The sequence below is a fragment of the Nilaparvata lugens genome, chromosome 4 (genome assembly GCF_014356525.2).
Source record: "Nilaparvata lugens isolate BPH chromosome 4, ASM1435652v1, whole genome shotgun sequence".
Classification (NCBI taxonomy): Eukaryota; Metazoa; Arthropoda; class Insecta; order Hemiptera; family Delphacidae; genus Nilaparvata; species Nilaparvata lugens.
This window is the reverse complement of record NC_052507.1, coordinates 51,925,621-51,949,962: the sequence shown is the minus strand read 5'-3', so window position 1 is coordinate 51,949,962 and position 24,342 is coordinate 51,925,621. Positions and strand designations below refer to the sequence as shown.

The following is a 24,342-nucleotide window of genomic DNA, read 5'->3' as shown; positions in this document are numbered from 1 at the left end:
ACTCACCTTGTCTGACTCGTGAAAACTGAAAAGGCGTTCGCTAGCAAGCGATAGATAGGTATTAGGCCACGCTAGCTTAGCTCAACCCTGTCGTTATCTCTTTTGAGTTTTACAGCTTACCCCGTTCCCATCACATAAATGAGTAATTATTATGTTTTCATTCATAATCTTCCCGCGTTGAGATTTTGGGCTGCTTAATAGAAGGTTGTTAAATGAGGTTGTGCAGAACTTTAATCTCACTTTCTTCTAACGTTTATAGGTTAATAGCTTAGTTTTTAGAGTTATAAAGCCTTTCTTACACGATTAATATTTTCTAAGGGTGTTTACCCTTAATGATATGAATTAATATATGACAATTATTATTAAACCAAAATCCTAATTAAATGCTGTAATTCACTTCGAAGACTTCTGCTGAATTACAGCATTTAATTTGGATTTTCGTTTAATAATAATTATTAATTCATTAGCATTTGAATATTTGCAATATCTCAGTAATTTCCATAATATATGATATTGATTAAGAGAGTTTAAAGGTAATTTGGCTGTCCAACTATTAAGAATATGATAATGAAACATCAAACTACTGTAGTAGTGGAGTAGACCTACAGCTAGTGGCAATAGGCCTACTACTCGTACCATAACCCACTTAATGGAAAGTCTGTAACTATTTTCGACTGCCAAGGTAAAAATAATTATGATGATTTGAATGAAATGCATAGAATTTATTGATCAATGAATAGATTTTATTATTGACAATATCAGTTAATATAATAGATTTATGACTAGTTTAGTTGTTCAACTTTCACGATTACATTGATATTGATGATGTGAGGTTTATAAATTATAAACAATGTGCACAATTATATTGATAAGTTCATGAAGAATAATAATGTCAAACTATAAGGAACTTCATGACTGAAGTTTCGTTCCTATTGATAGTGCAGGTCTTTAGTCATGAAATGCACTATGATTATTATTGTACTATAGTACAGGTTGTACTGAACAATAGATAGAATACCAACCAATGTTCTCTGAATGGCTATTCCCTGGCTGTACACTTCGATATTATATACTTCACTTAATTAAAAGATGGGCGGATCCTATTCACTCCACTTACCCTGGGATTGATCACCTCCTTGTTATTGATTTGGGGATCGAAAACACTTTATGGAGTTATCAAGTTTGTAATAAAGAAAGCAATAAGAGGAAAGCAGGGAGTTCATTGTTAAGTGCGCGACGCTCACTTCTTCTGTTTTATGACTCTATGGTCGAGATTAGCAATAAAAATAACAATTAACGCGTTTTATTAGCCACGTGGCCCGTCGTTGAGACTGCTAATGGAAAAGATCTTTAGGGTTGACGGCACACTTTGAGTTTGGTTGTTGAATTAACAACGTAGGAAGTGGGAAGAAAATGTTTGTGTGTGTATGTACAGAAGTGGCCCATCTGCAGTTATTATTCAGATGGCGAGGGGCTGTAATGAATTTTTGAATCGCTTATTCCAACATCACAGCCGACTTGTTCATTTTGCTGATGTTTAAGCGCCAATTAGTTCTTTGAACAGTGGTCAATAATATTAATCTAAAGGGTAGAGGGAACCAGTAAGAGAAGTTCAATTGTTTTGTAATTATTTCATTGGTATCTCCATTAAAATTGTGTTTTAGGGTATTTTTATATGATAGATTTAAGTATCAGCGTCGTTTTATAAACCTTCTTTCTCTGTAAATACACCAACCTTGATAATAATTATAATGATAATAATAGGTCTACTTTCTAAAAAGAAAATGACAAACCTCATCAAATCTTTTGTTTTAACCTTTTGATCGTCTACGAATGTATTCAAAAGAGTGGCGTAATTAATGCAGTGTGGTTATTTTTGATTATTCTGTATTCCTATATTGAGAAGTAAAGTGATACTGGAAAAATGTGTTGTTACTTCATTTGTATTAATTTGCCCGTCAGAAGATTTCAAAAATTAATCAATCGTTCTTATCAAAAACGTTTATAGGTAACATTCAAATCGGATCCATCAATTTACTCTAGGTAAGATCTGATTTGTAGGTTTATTTGTTATCCCAAAACTGTAAAAATTGATTACTATAACAGGATGGATAGTCAAGAAAAGGACACTTATTTTTGTGACTACCATATTAGAATTGGAGGAAAAGAAAAAAGTTCTAGTTTCTGTTGCTGATGACAGTTCGGTCTCTCTTTAGTTTTTTCATGTACTCCAATCGAATTGGTAAGGATCTATATTTGGCCTAATAAATAATGCATGTTTTACTTGCACTGCGCTCTTTGAAGCAATCTAATCAAACTGAAACAATCTATATTTGTGCTTATAATCCACATTTTACTTCTACTGCGCTAAGTGTATTACGATAGTTTAAGGGCCGGCTTCCGAGCCCGGGATTTAGCTAAGTCCTAGATTTTAAACAGATGGAGTCAGAAAATTGGCTTTCAAAACGGGGCGTAGTCGCAGCTTTTATAACAGTAGTCGTAGTTTTTATTTTCTCTCATTTCTATAATTGGAAACGGTTTTCTTGAGAAAATTAGACATTCCCAAATCATTCAAAATAGCTGTAACTTTGCACTATTTTCTCTTTATTTTATTTTGTGTTCAATTTTCTAGTTTTTCGAAATTTAATTCAAACGTGACTATGACAATGACTGCGATTACGCCCCTCTTTGGAAAACAAATTTTTTGACTCCAGCTTCTTAAAGTCTAAGACTTAGCTAATTCCCGTGTTCGGTAACCTACTGTTTTCCATTCTTGACATGTTTATCTGACTTTTGAGGATGAGCTTGTAAAAAGTGATAATCAATTCATTTCAGACAGCCCATAGTCATTAAATATTGCCAATCCTATTTAGTTGTAATGAGTTGTTAAAAATAAGACTGGAAAACATTGCGATTAGTAGAAACTGGATAGAAGAGAACATTGATGCAATGAATAGAGGAATTAAATAATGTATGAATAAATAAAGTGATTGAAGTAAGCATAGGGTTGAACAGCGTGATGTAACTAGCTTACGCTAGTGCTATTAATATTAGCCCCAATCTATATTCGATTGGTATAAAGTGAAAATTTTCAATACTATAAAATAATAGATTGAGTGGAGAATTATGTGAAAAATTTCTATCATCTTAATAAGGGAGAAATCACAAACATTTCCTTTCCAAATGTGTCAGTCTTATTAGCGACATTACAATGGAAAACAATATATGGTTATGCTTATCAAAATTGTATTCTCACACTTCATCCTTCTCTTTCATGAGTTTTTTTTAAAGTTTTTAAAAACTTTCCAGACTCTTCACCGACAAAAATCACCAGACTCTTCACTGTCTCCCTTCTCCTTCCTTCCGTATTCCTCTCTTCGTTCCTCCACAACCTCCATTCCATCACTCGTTTCCAATGATCAATTTTCAACATTAATTTCTTGTTTCAATTTGTGTTTGCTGTGCACCTGTTACAAAAAAGTGTAAATCGGGAGCTTTTCCTCATTTATCCGAACAATTGCGTAAAATAGGTACGCTACTTGGAGAAAATTGCTTTCGCTGCAATTCTAGACTGGAGCAGAGCTAGTAGGAGATGGGAAAGTGGTGAAATAGAGCAATGAAGGAAGAGGGTGAGTGAGATGACAAAATTGTAAGCGAAATGGAGGAAGAGATAGAAAGAGAGAGGAGTGTGAGTGAAATTAAGGGCACAAGAGAGAGAATGATTGAGCTCTATCACCTCTAATAGTGGAGCGACCGCCGTTGTATCTCACTGAAATTAGCCGTCTCCGACGGTCTGAAGATAAATTACGCTCTTTCCGAACTCTGAAATTGGATTTCCACCATTTTTCTTCACTCCACGTGGTGAGTAGAAACTGAAGCTGTAGTAGTGGTATACTGGTTCACTTCGAACTGTCAGTATTGTTTTAATAGGAACCGTTGGTGTTGTTGATGAGAAATACTGACAGTATCGAGTGAATCTTACTATAGCTGCTGCAACCTTCACCTGGCAATTATTATTTGGTGATGGCTTCTCACGGTGGCGCCTCATGCTCATTTTCAAACTTACTCAGAAACACTCTCTTTTCCAAGCTCTACTTCCCTTTCCCTTGGAAAATATTTGGGATTCTATAGGGAGATGCTTTCAATAACAACTAGGCCTGTAGACACACGAACTTCTCTTCTTATACAGACAGACAGTTAATTAAAATGTAGGGAACAATTAGTATACAAACTTGAGAACTTATTGACTTTGGCATTGAAAAGGTGTGTTTACATCGCAGTTCAGAATGAATGTAGAAAAAATCATCGAACATTATTTGCTATGTTGAATATTAATTAGTTAACTCAATTCAATCAAAAATCCTTTAGCTTACTCGCCATGAAAGTATTCGAATCAAGAGTTGGTGATCCCATAGGTCTGGCTCGAACGCGTTTCTACAGTTTCAGTTACTCAGGTAACTTCTGAGATATGAGATAGATGTTTTCTCTGCTACTGAGAGTACGACAGCGGAATATAAGACAAATAAAAGGTCAAAGGAAGACGTGAAACAGTAGAAGGGGTTGAAATAAGATGTTTGCCAAGATGAGTCGAAAAGGGAGTAATTGCCGTTAGGCGGAAGAAGAGTGCAGAGAAAGGTGGAACGTGGATGTGGGAGAGAGTGAGTGAGTGAGTGAAGGGGAGAAATTAGGAAAGGGGTTGTTGACGTAGAAAGAGTGTTGATGGAGGTCTGAGGGTATGTTGTGAGTTGTGAGCCCGTAGCATGCATTATTCATTGACCGGGCACAGCACTGGGACACTTCACGCACGTGTGACACGCAACGCTAATGATGTTCAAACAGTCACACTGATTGCTCCAATGCACTATCGCACAACAACCTCTTTTTGCAATAATTATTGACTTAAACGTATTTCTTGCAACAGTAACTACCCTCAACATTTCTTGATAAAGTTGATAAAAACCATCTTTACCGCTTCAAACACTTTGATACGACTCAAGAATTATGTTTCAGAAGAGTTTGAACAAGGATGGGAAGAAATCAAGTATTCTTGAGCCCATATTTTTGGAAATCTACAACTTCAACTTTGTCCAGGATATAAAGATATTGTAGCATTAAGTTGAACTCTACAACTTAAACTTATTCCGGGATATAAAGAAATTATTGTGGCATTTTTTTCAAGTGTTACATTAAGGGCCGGTTTCAGAGCTCGGGAATTAGCTTAGTTGATTTTAAGCAGCTGTAGTCAGAAAATTGGCTTTCCGAAACGGGGCGTAGTCGCAGTCCACGTTTAAATCAAATTTCGAAAAACTAGAAGATTGAACACAAAATAAAATAAAGAGAAAATAGTGTAAAGTTTCAAAGATTTTGAATTATTTAGGAATGCTTCATTTCGTCAAGGAAAAACGTTTTCAATCATAGAAATTAGAAAATAAAGATTATCATAAAACTACGACTACGCCCCGTTTCGGAAAGCCAATTTTCCGACTCTAGCTGTCTAGAACTTAGCTAAATCCCGAGCTCGAAAACCGGCCATAAGAGTTTTGAACATCAGCTGATCCACTACCGTCTGAAATTGGATAATGTTTACTGCCCTAGTTATAGCTGCTCCTCAATTTTGCTCTTTATAAGAATTCGAGAAACTTGTGCTTCAATATTACTAATAAATTTCTAATTTTCAACGTAACAATGAGCTCTAAGTTCAATAATTTAGAGCAAATTTGAATTGTTATAACAATGGATTAGAGTACTCACCATGTAATTGTGCAAGAGACTGGAGAGCGTTCGAGTTGCAATTGATAAATCCTGGAAAAACAAACATGATATTAGGAAAAACCTCAGGACTAATTTTGTATAACTCGCGATGAGACAATAAAAATATCCAACCAACAAAATTAAACTACAATTACATTACCACACAATTATAAGAAACCAACAAATTTTGTAAGAGGAAGAAGCGTGACGATACGTGACGAAGCTACTTGTAAATAGCAGAAGGCCGAAGAGAAGAAGAAGGAGAAAAGTGGAGGATGAAGGATGAATGGGATAGTGGAATACAATAGACGCGGTAGCGTGCTCGAAGGACGAAGTAGGGATGAGAAAGAGAAAAAAGGAAGATAGTGAAGACTTGAGTCACGAGGCACAAGTCGTGAAAACGGGAGGAACGGCGTCACGTCTCATCGGAAGCCTTCACTTCGAGGTTAGACTTTTGTAAGAATCGAAACTAGCGATTCAATTACTCCAGACTCCAGACAATTAGATCACAGCAGAATATCATATCAGCAAACAGCAATGAATCAAGTCGAACGATCACCTAATTATTATCAATATATTAAAAATTGTATTTTGATTTATTACACTACTACATGATATGAATCGGAATATATTCTTATATACTGAATCTGGAGTGAGGAATACATAGACACACGCTTTCTCATGAGAAATATGTTATTGTTTATGACGTTGTGATAATATTTTTCCGTTTCTGATAATCAATTTATCTATACTGTTCACCTGATTTAGTCAATGATATGTAATAGTTCATGGTGATGAAAAACATTTGAACTGGAATTCATGAGAAAATGAAACATTGAAATAGAACGATTTTCTGCTTAGTGAAACGTCTATTACCCTCATTGGGTTTTTGATTCTACTACAATGAATAGTCAATCACTATACCTAACTATAATTGTACTATCAAACTACCAAGAAACCGAGCTTGAAAAGTAGTGTTCCAATCCAACGAAGTAACTGATTATAGCATTACAAGAAGTACTTTCCATGACCGCCAACTCCATCAAACGTTCAGTGGGCGAAAACTAAATAGCCTCAAGGTTTCGCAACATCATTAGCTAGCCTCGTTATATTGTTATCGGTCATTGTTGCGAAAAGCCAGCTGTTAAGAGGCAGCTAATTGTTCGTTAATTACCATTCAACTAATAGACGGCTTGTACCAAAACAGTTCCAGAGGTCTAGCCTCTATAAGGTTATCTGAATCGGCGAGCAAGTAACAAAGCTTAATAATGTTTGTATTCCGAATAGGAGAGAGTAATAAATAATATTGAATGTAACATGATTAGCATGAGGTATAAAACTAATTAAGGATGAAATGTATCCATGATATTCATGGAATGAGTTGTGATACAGTTTTCTGTGGTATGGCCCTAAAAATTAAGCTTCCATTGATATTGTGAGGTGCACAAAATATGATATCTGATAAAACTATGAAAATTATCACTCAATTACAATGAATTCTGATCAATAATTTCAAATGGGATATTGATGATGATAGAATCATAGTATTAAAATCCCATCGTCAAAAGATACATCATTTATCGGTACATAGAAGTTTGATCACTGTTCTCAATTCAATTTTAAGAAAGAGATTCAATATATAAATAGATTCAATCTACAGTGATTGTTTACTGTTATCACTATTGAACTATTGACAATATTCAACGTACAATGTATGTTATATGAATGAAGAGATTTGAATTGTATTGAATTGAAGATGGAAATTGCGATAAATTGTTTGAAAAGGAGTGAACCGGTAATTCCATGATCTACAAATTATTCAAGTCTTTAAATTTTGGTAACTTGCTGAGTCACATTAGTTCACTAACTGAGATCAAAATTTGAATTCGAACTGCATTGAAACGTGATTAGCATTATTAAAATTTCAATGTGACCAATGTACTTTTAGTAATGAACATCTCGTGAAAAACCTTGAGAAATGATTATTAGCGAAAACTATGAAGATCAAGCTTTTCAATATTTTATCACAGAGTATCAAACATATTCCCGGTTTCTCATCAACCACTTTTGAGGTTTAATAGTCACTGATCGGCATTCTTTTTCCAAGAACAGAGTTCGTTTGTTCGTTATTTCCATTGAACTCTATATACGAGAGGGCTGAAAATGCTCCTACAAATTCCAAGTATGAGGATGATAATATTAACTTCCAAGATTGAACGAAATGGGATAATACAGTTTCTGATATTATTCACACATACTTGGACAATTACTGTACAGTTATTAACAATATCGCTTCTTGAATGACAATTTTTTATTAGCATTATTGACATTGACATAGAGTGAGACATTATGAAATTGGAGTGAGACAGAACAAATAAACAGATAAACGTTTCCCAACTGAATAACGTGGCTCAGCACATCTAGATCCCCACAAAATTTCCACCATGATAGAATGAGGAATTGGTTTCCAGAAATGGCAAATGAGCAAATGGAGGAAGATAGAATGAGACACAGATAGAGAGATAGAAATAGTGCAATGGAGTAAGAGTGTGTGAATGGAGGCGGAACATAATTTAGGTCTACACGGGGGTGACAAATAATATCGTCATGCGGGCGACATTGCTTTAAACGGCAGAAATTAATACCAAATAGCCCAATAAATCGTGTGATAAGAACAATATTATTACCTAGCGGCTTTATCAGATGTTGAATTAATGGCATCCTGGTTACAATTGTACTCAACTACTGGTTACAAGTCAGTTAGCCTTTACGACAAGAACCTACCAGATGTAGGTAGAGGTACTTGCTATTTTTGTAATAACGTTATTATTAATCTTTTCAAATTATAAAATGTAGAATATTTGCAAGAAGCAAGAAGTAGAGATGAATGGAAAATATAGAATGCTTTGAGTAGTATCTAATATTGCTATTCTATTTCTGTATGATATAGGAGCTGAATGTGTGTAGATAGATATCATACAACAAATAAATATAACCAAATAGATTAATAGATAAATAAAAATATAATCAAACTCAAGTAGACTAGGCCTACAGTATAGCTTGATTTATGGTAGTGTGCCATATATTTCTCTAAAAAAATATTATATTCTCTCTTTGAAAAATATTATTTTTATCTTCTCATTTCTCTTTATAATCTAGTAATTGATTTGATTATTTCTACTATGTGAAGTTTTTGCTTTCCTTCCTTTTTTTACTATAGTTAATAATTTAGATAAGTTGAATTGTTGTTTCAGTTACTTTTATAAATAAAGCTCTTCATGGATCTCTGTGAGCCTTTGTAGGTAATGAAGATTAATAAATAAATACAAGAATATCGTAAGAAGTGAGAGATAATATGATAAGAAAGAATACAATGATTCCATGAATTCTCCATTTATATGGATTTTCCACTAGGCAAATAGGCCAAGTTTTCCAAAACATTGCAGATAACCAATGCATGATTGCATGACCAATGCCACTTCATAAAAGCTACTACAGTATAACTGCGTCAACAGTACGGATTCAAAACAAAAATGAAATGTTTTTAAATTTTCCTACATTCTATAAGATGAATTACAAAATCGAAATTTTTAAACTTAGAAACGCCTGCCTAGTCTATAACAATTATTGAGCTACATAATATATGGATTAGTAAAATATCGTTTACATAACATGATATCGTCAAACATTCACTAATCAGGTCCATTTTTTTACATGTCATGTAAACTATAACCTTATTCCGACATCTGACAGCACTTGCTGTAAAAGTAGCTAAGCAAAAACACTACTTGCTTTTTCAATGGCCGAAACATTGGCAATTCTAATGGAGGGCCCAGTCAGTAACCAATATGCGGATGCAAATTTCTTCATCACGATCGCATAACGTACGATCACACACAGTACGAATTAGCGTTGCAATGCCCCGTTCACCTTTTCCATTAACCGCAATACTGATGAATTTTCCAAGTTAATTTGTTTGGATGGAAATTGCAAATGGCGCCGGCCATTCGAGATGCTAAATGGACGAATTTATTCGCAAATTATGCACACAGCAGACAGCAGACAACGCTACCCGAATCGTTGAGCTAAATTGAGACAATAAGCGAAATGGCACGACATTTGTCATGAGGAAGCCAATTTATGTGCTGCAAAAATTGAAATGGGACGAATTTGAACAGTTAAATGAAGGATTAGCACAATTTTCCATATATAGCATAATAGCTTGATATTGACCTACGATTGTAACTCTGTAAGTTAATAAGAGACGTGCATTAATTAAGATAAAAATCAACAATAGCAAAACAAAGCTGAACAGCTGAAATATAACCATACAAAAATGGATCGCATAATATCAAACTTAGAAATTTTCTATGGATATTTCAAATTGCATATTATCACATATCAACAAGACGACTTTCTTTTCAAGTTCCCATTGAACCCATCGGAAATGCCACTACTAACCGCTGAATGGTTTTCAATTTAAATAAATAAATAATTTCAATTTTTTCAAGTTGAATAATTATTTAGAAACTTTTTCAAGATTCCCTTTCAGAATATAACTTTTTGAAAACACAAAGAGTTGAATATTCTTGATACAGGGCTCAGAAAACCCTATTTTACTCAAAAAAATATGTTATGCTTCAATACAAAAATGTGTTTGCTCTTCAAAGTATCAGAGGTTCCAAGACAGTCATTCCAATGAAAAGGAATGAAAATGCCAATAATGCTGATAGTTACGCACTTGAGTTTTGTGAGCTGGCTCTTTCACATAAACCCAGTAATTTTCTATCAACATTCAACAGCAAACCGCAGCTGGAGTCTGACCTTATTCCAGTTTGTTTTAAATTGTCAGTTTCTGACTTGAATTCTCATTTTTGAAACGAAGGCTGAGCTTAGGAGGATCATCATAATGTTGAAGATAAGTAAGGAAGCCTACCTGAAGATAACAACTCTGTCCTTCAATTATCATTCTCTTGCATAATTTTGTGCCTACTATTAGCGGGAAACTACTTGTTGTATACAACTACTTCAGTTACAACAAATCCAGTCCACTGCAATAGTCAGTCACTTGTTCTACTTTTTCAATTTTTATAAAAAATACTTCTAATTTCATAAATAGTTTGTTATAAGAATATCTGCACCACCTTGTAGTGTAATCTAGATTGAAAAAGAAATTTAATCTATTATCTATTCCGCCCTACTCTAGAAAATTGAGTTACAATAGTACCAGCAATAATATTGTGTTAACTTGGTTATTAATGTTTTCAATACAGTATTATAAAAATATTGATAGACTGATAAGTAATACCGGTTTCTTATTAAACTTCTTTGAATATTTATCTAGCATGTTGAACTTATCATGTTGAAAATAAACGTTCATCGAATTGGTTGTATCAAGAAAATTTTCAATAGAATACAAGGGTCTCTTGAATTATCAGTAGTCAGCAGTCTCTTTCGACTTATTATTAAATTATATCTATATTTCTATAATATATACAGTAATCATTTCTTCATTATTGGTAACTGCGGATACTAAAAAGAACACTGCCTCCTATATAGATCTGTCATGTAGTTCAGAAAACTATGCATTTCCAAAATAGCACGAATAGAATCAATATTTAACATAAATTCATGTAACAATCATCTTCAACTATCATAATCTAAAATAAGACTATAACGTCATCAATTGTGTTGTATCATCTGTAATCTGCGATAAAATGTTTCATGTTGATAATGTTATGAATACTATTATTTTCCCATGACTACCCTACTTATAATGCTGACAGCAAAGCAAGTGGTATAATAAACCGTTGAGGTTATCAATCAGCCTTTTATATATATATAGTTTTATTATGTGAATCAAATCATTCGTTGCTTTACGAGATGTATATGCGATGAAAATGCTTCACGTTGATAACAACGAATGATGAGTAAGAGATTGATTTGATTGGGTACAGTTACAGAGGACACCATGAAAGGCTGAACTAGGCTGTTATCATTCTATTCATCAATCCACGATCCTGCACAAAGTAAAAGGGATTAATTTTCTTTCTGTGTGGATCTCCTGCTACATTTCTAGGACACGTCGACACCACAGAACTAAATAGGTGTAGTTCTATGGACGACACCAGTGAATCAATTGACGTGTCCAGGAGGCATTTATTCACGGAGGCTTCAATGAAGCGGCATGACATTGAGTTGATCAATGAATGAATGCATGCATGACTTGAAAATCATCGCTTTTTGTGCGCTACTGCATTATGTAATGGACGCCTACCTGTCATTACTGATGATATGTCTACAGACAACACTTCCAAGGTCATGCTCAGAGAAAGAAAGAAGAGTTAGAGATAATAGTGGTCAGAGAGAGATAGAGAAAAAGAGCGAGAGTAGTTGAAAAAAATAGTGGGTCGAAGTGAGTGCAAAAATAGAGAGGTAAAAGCGACAATCTTATCATCATAACGAAAGCGATTATGGGAAGTAAGCTGATATAATTATCATCACAACAATAATATGTACAGTTTTCTCATAGACTGACTAAATCTTACTTATTATATTAGTAAATTGACAAATTCATCACAATCATCAGCCATTTCTAATCGGAGACGTTCAAAACAGAATCCATTGCAGAGAGAATGAAGAAAATACGACGAATGCAAAATTATATTTTATTACAAGAAAATAATTCAAAATAGAATAATGAATAAATTGCAGTATTTCATGAAAGATCATTGGTATAGATTATTGTTGTGCATTGCTATTCCTACTTGCCAGATCTTTGCATAGACATCAGTTCAAACAGGTAGACTATAAAATAGTATGTTTGGCTACCTTCAACATTCAAAACACTACAAATTCATGGTTCAACTCTTCCCCACCTATTAGCTATTAACAGATGGGTATAAATTGGAAGTTGCATTTGTTCAAATACTAATAATTAATGAATAATTATTATCAAACGAAAATCCCAATTGAATGCTTTTGCAGTAGCAGAAGTCTTCAGGGTGATTAACAGCATTTAATTGGGATTTTCGTTTGATATTAATTATTAGCTATTAGCTTTAGTTTTGCCAGATAAAATCCATCACCATCTATTTGAAGGTGTTTTTCTTTTATTGTGGGAAGAAAATTATAACGTTCCTTTCATTCTTTTACATCACTTCTCGTCTTTTTCTAATTCTTCTCCCTTCCCATTCTGCTGCCGATGCTACAACTGAATTAGTTCTTTACTCCTCCAAAGTTTTGCCTACAGGTACAGCCTCTGCAATTTGCACTGCATTGATTAATTTGTTTATTGTTTACTTCATGAAGATGTTACGATGTTTAGTGGTTTTGTCCCTCCTACTTTCTTCCAACTTCTTACTTTCTACTTCTTCTACTTCTACTTCTTTCAATCTCTTTATATTCCTTTCCTCCTTCCACATTTTGTATTGTTTACTATTTACTTCACGATGATGTTTAGTGGATGTTACCTCCCCTATTTTTCTTCACCTTCTCACCTTTGACTTCTTTTACATCTCTTTCTGTTCCTTCCTCGGTCCACATTCTGTGCTGCCGATGCCACAGCTGATTCGGTTGCTGCTTCTTCTTGTTGATGCTGTCATTACAGACACCGTCAAAGAAACAGCGACCCCCGTTTCTTGTGCCGAGAGGATGGCTCACGACGTCCTCCATTCAAAGCATGATCTGTGGCATCATCCTCAACACATCGTGCCTCGCTTCTTGTGAGGTGGCTCCTCTGTGATGGGGACCAACTTTCTCCCCTTCATGCTCTGATAGCCCTCGACCTGTCAACCGCTCGTTAATCATTGCTGCTTGATTAGCGTCGTCGTTTCGTCACGTGCCAACTTGCAATTTAGATGAGGATGATGATGATGGCGAAAAAGGTAATGGGGGCGATGATGATGATTATTAAGATGAGGAAGAGACTGAATCAGATTTATTTTCTCATTGTATGATAGAATATATATTTGAGAAGGAGTAGACTGGATCAGTTTTATTTTCTGAATGTATAAAATTTTATGTATTTGATTAGCTTCTAGCTAACTTTCTCTTTCTTAATAGCTATCTATCTAAACTGATCTATCTATCTGTTCTTGGCTAAACAACATTCGATCCTGGTGTGGAAAAAGCTCCATAGAAATATTTCGTATTGCCGTGGATAAAGTGAAAAACGCCATGTAGATTGCCCATGTTCGTAGCGGACAGGCACAATAAAAAGAAGAAGTAGTATAGCTATCCAACTTATATAAATGAAAATGAAATCAGTAATTCAACACAATCTACAACATGAATCAGAAATAAATCAACAATTTTATCACAGTTCACAATATTCCAATAATATCTCATAATCATACATACATGTGGAGAACTGTTGAGTGTTTCCTCAGAAAACTGGAAAAAAATTTATGAAGTGAAGCATTTAAACTTTTTTCTGGGCTAGCATATAAATTAAAATACGGGAAAGGAACAGTTTTGGCCTGTGCCTGTTGGTCCTCCCCCAATTATTTAAAAAAATACTTGTGTATCACTGAATCAATAAATGAAGCATGACGGTAAAGACTGAGCAGTTTTCAAGAATTTTTAAAAATACATGGAACAATGATATTGGGTAAAATATGTTGAATTAAGGTATAACTGTATTTCACATAATCTGACTGTGAAGTTTCAACATGTATACTGTATAAGTTCAGTTTTTAGGAACAATTTCGAAGGATTCCCCCTTCCCATATCACCAAGGAGGCGGTGGAGAAGTGACAGGAGGAAGAGGAGGAGATGGAGAAGGAGGAAGAGGAAGTTGTGGATTATGTTGAACATGAATATGATGATTAAAATTATGTCTATGAAGATGACGGTGGTGACTATGATATCCATGAGAACGATGTGTATTTATGGTGTTAGTATGGATATTTATGACTGTTTATAGAGGGAGAGATGAAGATGATCTAATCAGATTGATAAACTATGAATTTAGACAATACTGTATTGTATAAGAAATGAGAATGAGTGGTAGGAGAAGCAGGAAAGAGAAGGAGGATGAAGAGAAGAAAATTGATGTGACGCAAGAAAAGTGGGAAGCTCATCAGCTGTAGCGTGGAAGGAACAAAACTGGCATCTTAGTAATATTGTGTAGAAGTAGTGTGACAAAAAGATGGGATCTGGTGTTGCAGCATAGTCGGCTCTGTCAGGACAGCGATGTCGTTACCGAACTTGTGAAAATGAGGATATCATTCAAGGGCAACGGTGTGTTAGTGAAGGCTGACTGGAGGCTACATTTTTGGATCAATTGACAAAATCTATGAATTAGTCTGTAATTCATTATTACAATAGACTATACTTTCGATACTTGCGAATCGTGTTACTATTTGCCTTGTTGCTCAAGATCGTCGATCTGATCATATCTACGGATTCCACTTGAAATTTTATTGATACTGTTTACTCAGGTTAGAGATACATTGAGTCAAGTTCATCAATGCCTTGAGCCATAATTGTTCAACACGTCAAACAACATGACATACTATATCCACGTGAAACTATGTCGACAAGAAAATGATTGTGATTCGTATTTATATCAAATGAATGATCATGGAAAAATAATGTTTTTATAATTACTTGACAGCAATATTTTCCAAAACAATACAGTCTAAAAACTTTCACTGTATTATCTCTTCACCGTATTCTCAAGATTGAATTTACATGGGAAAGAATTTTGTGATCAGAAAATCGATTTATACTTGAAAAACTCTACGTCCACTGAATTATACTCAATATTGTAGTCAATATTCTCCATTACGTATTCTTCAAGAACAGCAATAGACATCATGCGTTTATGGCTAGTGGAAGATTAGGATGACTTGAACAATTGCAGAAATACATACAGCACGTGTAAGTATTTTCTTATCTTCTTCTTCTGCTAGTGCCTATTCGTTCCGAATATTGGCGATCAGCCTGACTATGGATATCTTATTTACAGCCATCCTGAAAAGTTCTGTTGTAGTCTTGGAGTACCAGCATTTTTTAATAATCAGCCACAACTCCACAGCCACAATCCAGTATGCCGCAGCGCAAGAAGCGACGTTAACAAGTCGTGGATCTTTTTTCGGCACAAGCTCGCATAGATAACACAGTAGTAGGATTCATTTTGAACGGTCAGCATTCCTCATCAATGCAGCATCCATGCAAGCCATTCGACCATTGCTGTCAGTAAGAAGTGAATCCAACTATAGAGATGTCAACTGGTTTTTTGGGCGATTGTGGGCATTAAACGGGGGCAAGGTCACCTCAAGTGGTTTTCTGTTTTGGTTGTCTCAAAGCTCAACTGGTCCAAAGGCCAATGCCTCCTATTTATTCATTCACTCTTTATTGCCACTTTTGCTATACAAATCATTTTATAGGCACTTCGCTTTTCTCCTTCCTCATCTTCTTATTCTCCTCCGTCTTCTTCTTCTTTTTCTTGTTATCATTATTCTTCCTCACCTTCTTTCAACTGATATATTGCACCAACCAAATATTTTTATTGTACACATTACTCTGCAATCTGGTTGATTATACGTAAATACATCTCTTTAACTTTAACTGAATTTATCGCTTGCATGAATAGTGAAAAATGTATCCGAATCCTGAGGAAAAAACCTATTACCTCAGATAAAATCTCAAAGAAGACTTTAGAGTGAATTAGATGGGTATCTCGCTTCATTAATTTATTTCTGCTCAATAAAGATGTACATTACTTTGGTTGCCTAGCTTGCAACCTCATTCGCACTGGAATTTTGTCTTTTCGTTTGGTAAAACACTGTAGTCTACTGAGACAATTTCTAATAAACGAAATTCGAACAATCATATTGATGAGAGAAGAACAGTTGAGGAGAAAAGAATGATTAATATAAAGATGAAGGAAGAAGTAGAACGAAGACTTAGGAGACGAAGAAAAGAAATGAAACATAAACTTGAGGTGAAGATGGAAAGGATGATGATAAAAGTTGAGAAGAAAATGATGATGATGATGATGATGATGATGAAGATGAAAGAGGAAAAAGGAAGAGAAGGAGACACAAAAGTAGCAGAGATGCACCGTGGGTAGTCGCAATGCGATTTCGAATTATATCCAAGATTTAATAAAGTTCAAATTCATCTCTGCCATAAATTAGAGTCTGGCAGCGGAATACGAAACAGAATAATGAGTAACATCCGGACTGCTTTTAGTGGTAGTATATCTGGCAGTTTAGAGGATGGAAATGAAGAAAAAGAAGAAATTAAGGGAGAAGTAGAAGAGGATAAGTTAACTTTCATGAAGGCTGCGGTTTCTTCAGCGAATAATAGCAAAGGAGTTGCAGTCCTAAACTTCTACCACTACAAACCACACTGTATTCTGTGCGGGTGCGGGACAGTCTCTCTATAATATAAGATTCTGCTCACTCACTTATAATGGAGTTGAGATTGTCAGTCAGTGCCTAAGTTTTCATTCAATTCATCGCTTCAGTCTTTTAGAGCACTAAACCAAATTCCATTATCAAATTGGAGTCTTCATTTGCTAGAGTATACTCACGATTGACTCGAAGACATTTGGAATTTGGAATCATCAACAAAATACATTATCCGAAGAATTCAATCATCCAAATGGTCATCTATTTGAAAGCAATTCTCCAAGTTTGAAACATAAATTTTATGTTTGTGTTCATTTTAACTTTGTTGTGAATGATGCCCACAAGAGACCTCACTAAGGCGTGGGTAACGGGAGGAAGGAATTATGAGATGAATTTCACTGACCTTTCGGGATTAGTTCTGTACCACACTTCAGATAACTACTGTTTTTAGAAATTATTTATAGAATTCATCAATTCATTGATGAATAGAGAGCAATTATTGGAACATAGCCTTTCAACCTCAGGCAGTCCAATGTATTAGTAGGAAATATAACTTGATACATAAAATATACACTGTCATAACGCAGAAAAAAAAATATGAATCGACGATCGCAAATCTAGAATTTTATAATAACCCAGATGAAGAATTTTGAGCCAAGGTTTCCATTGGAAATCTCATGATTTGAAGCTAGAAGGGATCTGAGCATGATTAGTGTTATAGCAAGAAAACTGGAGTTGATGGACCGTCTTATTGTGTAATCTACAATCGATAAATAGAAATTTATTAATAATTGATAAATGATGTACCAGAGGAAGAAGAAGTTTGATAAATAAATCTTCATGCTCATAGAATGAGTAAAACATTATCTGCAGTTGAATATTATTTACGGATGAACATTATTGATAAGTAAACATTACTTGACGTCATATCAATAGTTTTCTAGTACACTATTTGAATCTCAAAAAATTCAACTTTTAACTAATTGGAAACGCTGCCAATAATAAGTCAGTAACTCGTGAGGTCTACAGTTTTATACCTTTAGTGCCAATATGAATAGGAATAAGTAGCCTATGACAAAAAAGATGGCTTTAATAAACGTACAAAGCATTACAAATCACACAGCAAGTACCCATCGCAGTGAAGGCTGCAATAGTTGACTCATAGAATGATAAAACAATACTGTTTCGAAAATGGCATTCCACTGACAAGACATGAATTTACGAGTGACAGGTTGGAGGAAGAAGAAGGAGAAAAATAAGCAGAGAGGAAGAAGAAAGGAAGAAGTAGTAGTACTATAGTAGTAGAAATAGAAGCTGTTTAATAACCAGTTGTCATTCGTGGTCGGATATGCAGCTAAACTACTGTGCATCTCGCAATGTAATGATTACTGATTTACCTGACTAAAATGCGGCCAAGTTCATTAAGTGTTACGACACCGACACAGAGTGTTAAAGCTAGATTTAGCCAAACAGATACGGTCAAATTTGAAGGTTTGGAGTTGCGTTGAACCACTAACTCTGTAGGAAGGTATTTATAATGCTATATTTAATTTAAATTATATTACTTTTATATAGAATCCCACATGAGCCTCTTGCTTGTGCATGGCTTATCGATCAAAACCAATCAAAGTTTGAATGACGATGAAAACTAATTTTTCAAGCTAATGTAACTGTAGTAACTGAAGAATAGGCTACAAATTGTCTAAATAGTCGGAAATATGAAATAATTCATTCAACTACATTATTTAGCATCCACACTCAAACTAACGAAAGGAACTCCGACAATGCTAATAAGACCATAAGTTTGCGGAAATTGAAGAGCAAGGGCTACAAGAATTATTCTGAAAAGCCTAAACAATGCACATGAATAATAAAAAAGGCATCGTTAGGCTGTATTAGAAAGTATAATCAATTGTAATAAATTCCTACGTTGGCACGTGATCCAAGGTAAGCTTCACATTAGTAAACGGTATTTCTGACCTTTAGTTCGACTAGAAACTATTATTCTGGCTACTATTACCATACAAACATTCAGTCAAAAGTCAGTTCTAGAGAACAGCAATAATTCAAAGGGAATGAAAGTATAGAAGGAAATTGAAAAAAGAGATATGAGGGAAAATACAAGGAAAAAAGTGGAAAATATAAATCTTCCACAAAAGATGTAGATGAAAGATGTAAGAGCAGAAGAGAAATGACAAAAAGAAGCAGTAGAAGAAGAAGCCAAAGTAGTCTGGTTTCGATTTCTGAGGGTTCACACTTCTCAAAAGAAACTCTTTCAAGCTCGAATCGATCTTCAACTCCTTCAAAAGGCTTTCATCGTTTCTGTTTGGACGGCACGGCTGTCACCCAAAGAAAATGGATGGAAAACATAATAGCAGTTCACTAAAAAGGGGATTTTCCTTTCACTGTTTTCAATCAAACGTTTTAGATATGTTTGGGAATCGATGGAGGATATTATCAGTGAGTGCTGTTTTCCCTACACTCTTTCCATTACATGTTAAAATGTATTACTTCATGCTATATTCATTGCAAATGTCACCGTTGGTTCAATGAGAAGCTCTGATGTTATTTATACGAATAGTTGAAAGTAAATCTTATTACAGTTTAATTGATGAAAGTTGAGTTCACCACCGAACTAAGGCATGATCCCGATTCATACATATTTGTATACATTCTAGGCAGGCTCTGCAAGAATTGAGTTCTCCTTTAAAAATGTCAACTTATTTTTGAAAATCACTTGTTACGAGACTGATAATTTGATACTGTATGTTACCTTCATTGAAAGGAAATCTCTCATAGATTGATTTACCTGCAATAGAAAGAAAAAAGAACATGTAATTTCCACTTTCTATTCGAGCATTATAGGTTCAACAATATAAACAGAAATTCTCAGATAGCAAATTGCACATTGCTATGAAAAACATTATCGAAACTTGTCTTATTTAAAGCAGTCCATGAAATTCACTACTTTTAAATTTTTTTTACAAAATCGTAACAATCCTGTTGATTGAAATATAATTTAAAATAATTGAATTTGACAATTTCAAGGTCGAATTAATAACTGTGTCTGTACTACCATTGAACACTTCACAGAAAACTCAAACAAGAACTCACAAAGAGTTTTAGTACAAGGGCAAATGTAATGGAAATCTTATAATCGTCAATCGACAAGAAGCTCTTTCAAGGAGGAAAATATACTGCACTGAAATCAACTAGCCAGATACAAGATACTACTATCAAACCCATTAGCAACTTGCCAGCCTATTTGCAGTCGAAGAACTTTGTAGAGGCGCTAATGAAGAATTTGTCGGTTCTTCGCCAACTTGACCATGTAGTTTTCCCCATTTGGAAGAAGAAGACCATCTTTTCCCTGGTTCTCTCCATTTATATCCCTCCAGCTTGTAGATAACGGATGAAGTGAGAAGATCAGAGAATCAACGAAAGCGAGAGAGCTGCAAGAAAACTGAACATTAACTGGAAGGAGAAGAAAGCAAGAAGAAGACAAAAACTAACCAGCAGACCTGTTAACAGTTTGAACATACTGTGTGATTTGTCTATATACAGGATCCATGCATAAATAATCTAATGGGAAAATATTGTAAAGTTTTGCGATTCGAAGAAGATAACAAAGAGAGAGGAAGGTTAGTTGAAAAAGGATTTTAAAAACAACATTAATAATAACAGAGAAGCCCAATTAAAAGCGTGAAATACACGATGAACAGAATGATAAGGAAAAGAGTAAGCGGATGTGATAGTTAGCAGCAAATCATGATTGTAATATGGAAAGAAAATATTGATAAAGATGAAGAAGGGTGGGAGACATAAATACTAAAAAATGAGAAATCAAAAAGATAAGGGGAGAGAATGCAAGAGAAATAAAAAAAGGAGACAGAGGAAGTGAAAAAGAATGAGATGAAGAAAAAGGAAAATTAAATGATGAGATGAAGGAAGTAGATTGAGAAGATAATGATGAAGGAAAAAGGATAATTGAAGAAGAAAACCCTTCCGAAACAACATGTTGCCTGAAGAGCTTACCCTTCTAATGTGAGGTCAGGAAAAGCTAGCCACCATTTCATCTCTTTTCCTCTTCAACGAACACTGTTCGCTTCTTCCTTTTCCAGCACATTCTAGCCATTTAATTTCATTTGAAACGATCCATTAGCAACAACATCCCAAACAGAACATCTTGTTTTCTCTTTCACCTCTTGTTTCTTCTTATTTTACTTCTTTTTCTTCTTTTTTTTTACTTGTTATTCTTCTTCCTTGTCTTCTGCCTAATCACTCTGCCTTGTATTAGTCTCATTCGACCGCAAATTTACCTTGCTGTTCGTCTTCTGGCAGAAAATTTCTACTTTTTCCCTTTTTCCACAAATGCTGAATTCAAATATATAAGAAACTTAGTATCGCATAAAAAAGACGTTATTCTTCAGATAATTTCCAAAAAGAAGGAATAACATAATGTAACCTATCAACCATTGACACTTCAAGGTTGAACGTGTGGAATAAAATTGAATAAACCGACTTGGGAATTGTCTCAACCACTATCTATAAAACATTATTGAACTAGTTGTAGTAGTGTAGCAGTGAAGTACCATTATCAAGATATATAAATGAAAATCTGGTGTGGCGCACTCACACAACAGAACTTTCCTTGCCATTATGAAAATTAATCACCTGACGCTAGTGTTCACGCGCATCTCAAGTCTACTATTCAAAGATCTGAGCCAGCTGGTGACAGGACAATAACGCTGGAGACACACGATGTCTGATATCTCTTCAAAGTGAATTATTTAATAGAATAAACAGTTGCCTACAGTTTGCAATTGAAATAATCACATTTTATCGAATTTAGGTGAAAATGTTACTGAACATCAATTGTAGAGATTTTCATGCTCAATCTTTTCCACTTGAAATTTTTTGTTCAAATTGTATCTGAAGCCTGATAATTGGGAATCAAAAATCAAACTTTGTATAGATGAGGCGGTGCTCCTGAAATTTTTACATATATGGGACTAGTGGCAGTTGAACAAACCACTCTCTGTCTCAGACAGCACCGTATCGCGCATGCGTTAGCAACGGGTTTTTCCCGTTCCATTCAGTCAAATCTTTGAATGTAACGTTCTTTGTGATGATGGTTACCGAGCACTGTAACTGGAGCCAATCGTCATTCTATTTGATGAAGATATTATTATCCAATGATGATTTATCATTAACTTTAATATAATAATCAATATATTATCATTTTATTTGATAAAAGGAAGAGTACTTTTGAAAAATATAACTAATAAAATATAACAGTTGTTAAAATATAACTGATGTTAAAAAACACTATAACTAAGTCAGCATATTGTCATTTCAAAACAAAAACCGAACCATCAACCTCCACTTTTACATTTTTAAACATCAATAAACATAACAAATTTGAAAAACCTCTAATCCCTTCCAGCATATTGCAATTTCAAAGCAAAAACCTAACCTATCTTTCCACCTTTGAAATATCAAAAAGCATAATTCTACCTGGACCCTAGCCCTTTCTAGCATATTGCAATTTTAAAGCAAAAACTCAACCTAACCTTATGGAACATTATTAAATATAATCCGAAAAAAACCTAACCACCAACCCCTAACCCCTTTACATTTAATAATTTGGATTTCAAAGCAAAATCCCAACCCCCTAACCTATCCTTTCACATTTGAAACATCAAAAAACATACCGGTAACTCCAACTGCACCCTAGCCCCTTCCAGCATATTGCAATTTCAAAGTAAAAACCTAACCTATCCTAATAACACATTATTAAATATAACCTAGATAAAACCTAACCTCTAACCCTTTCACATTTAATACTTCAGATTTATTCGTCATCTTTAGAACAAAACATAAACATATGGTTCATTCCATGAACATGTTCACAAATATGTGGTTCATTTCATGAACATGGTTCATTTCGAACATGTGGTTCAAAGCAAAATCCTAACCCCCTAACCTATCCTTTTACCTTTGAAACATCAAAAAACATTACTCTACCTAGACCCTAGCCCCTAGCCCCTTCTAGCATATTGCAATTTTAAAGCAAAAACCTAACCTATCCTAATAAAACATTATTAAATATAACCTAAATAAGAACGAACCCCTAACTCTTTCACATTTGTTGAACGATAGACAAGGATAGCAACACCATTGCAAATCGTACACTACCATTATAACGTGAACCTCACTATAGATACTCAAAGAATACTTTTAAATAACTATGTTATAACTGTGACTGTTGCTGGCCGTTACTCTGTTTCTGAGACAAAGAGAAGCTGCTGCAGTTGATAGAGCTTATCAATGACTATTGATAAATTATCAGATAAATTATCAGTATAAATTAGATCAGAATCGTTGAAGCCGTTTTTGAGAAAATCGCTAAAACCCTGTTTTTGACAACATTTTCGCCATTTTAGCCGCCATCTTGCATTGCATTTGATCGGAAGTGTTCGTTTCGGATCCTTATATTGTAAGGACCTTAAGTTCCAAATTTCAAGTCATTCCGTTAATTGGGAGATGAGATGTCGTGTACAAAGACGCACATACACACACACACACACACACACACACACACACACACAAAACACTTTTTTGGACTCAGGGGACCTTGAAACGTATAGAAATTTAGAAATTGGGGTACCTTATTTTCGAAAGCAATACTTTCCTTACCTATGGTAATAGGGCAAGGAAGGTAAAAATCGAGCCTCAAATTTTGACATTCAATAACTTTTTTATATGTGCACAGAGTTTGATGATTTTTTTAGTTTTGTTCGTTATGTTGAGGACCAGGTTTATGGCCTATAAAATTTATAATCCGACTTCAGGACTCTTTCCTTGGTCCTTCAAAGTTTGCATGTAATCCTTATGGGAGGAGATTTGTGAGCTGGCCACACACAGAAATAAAACTCAGCTGTTATAATCGACGTCCAAACTTGGTTCGTAGAACTCGAAATGCTGTAAATTTAGAATATGCACGGGAAAACCAGCAGCAAGGAGATATACCATTCAATTCACTCAACCATCATTGTCTCCAACCAGACCGAGGAGCTCATTGTAAATAGGATATAGGATGAACTACTGTCTTCTTTTTATTTTACCTTTATTAACTAACAAACCTTTATAACTAAAATTACTAATTAAATTTTCTATACATGTTTTACAAAAATATATTATGATCACCCCGACACATATTATTATA

The 24,342-nt window shown here is 34.6% G+C and overlaps 1 protein-coding gene across 2 annotated transcripts in view; it reads right to left on the bottom strand.

Moving 5' to 3' along the window:
- LOC111053472 (cytoplasmic polyadenylation element-binding protein 2) overlaps positions 1-24,342 on the bottom strand; it is a 483,681-nt gene that overhangs the window by 66,032 nt on the left and 393,307 nt on the right. For both annotated transcript variants that reach the window (XM_039425785.1, XM_039425786.1), the window contains exon 3: positions 5,752-5,802. In XM_039425785.1, the coding sequence (XP_039281719.1) occupies positions 5,752-5,802 (51 nt within the window). The remainder of the gene's footprint in view (positions 1-5,751; positions 5,803-24,342) is intronic.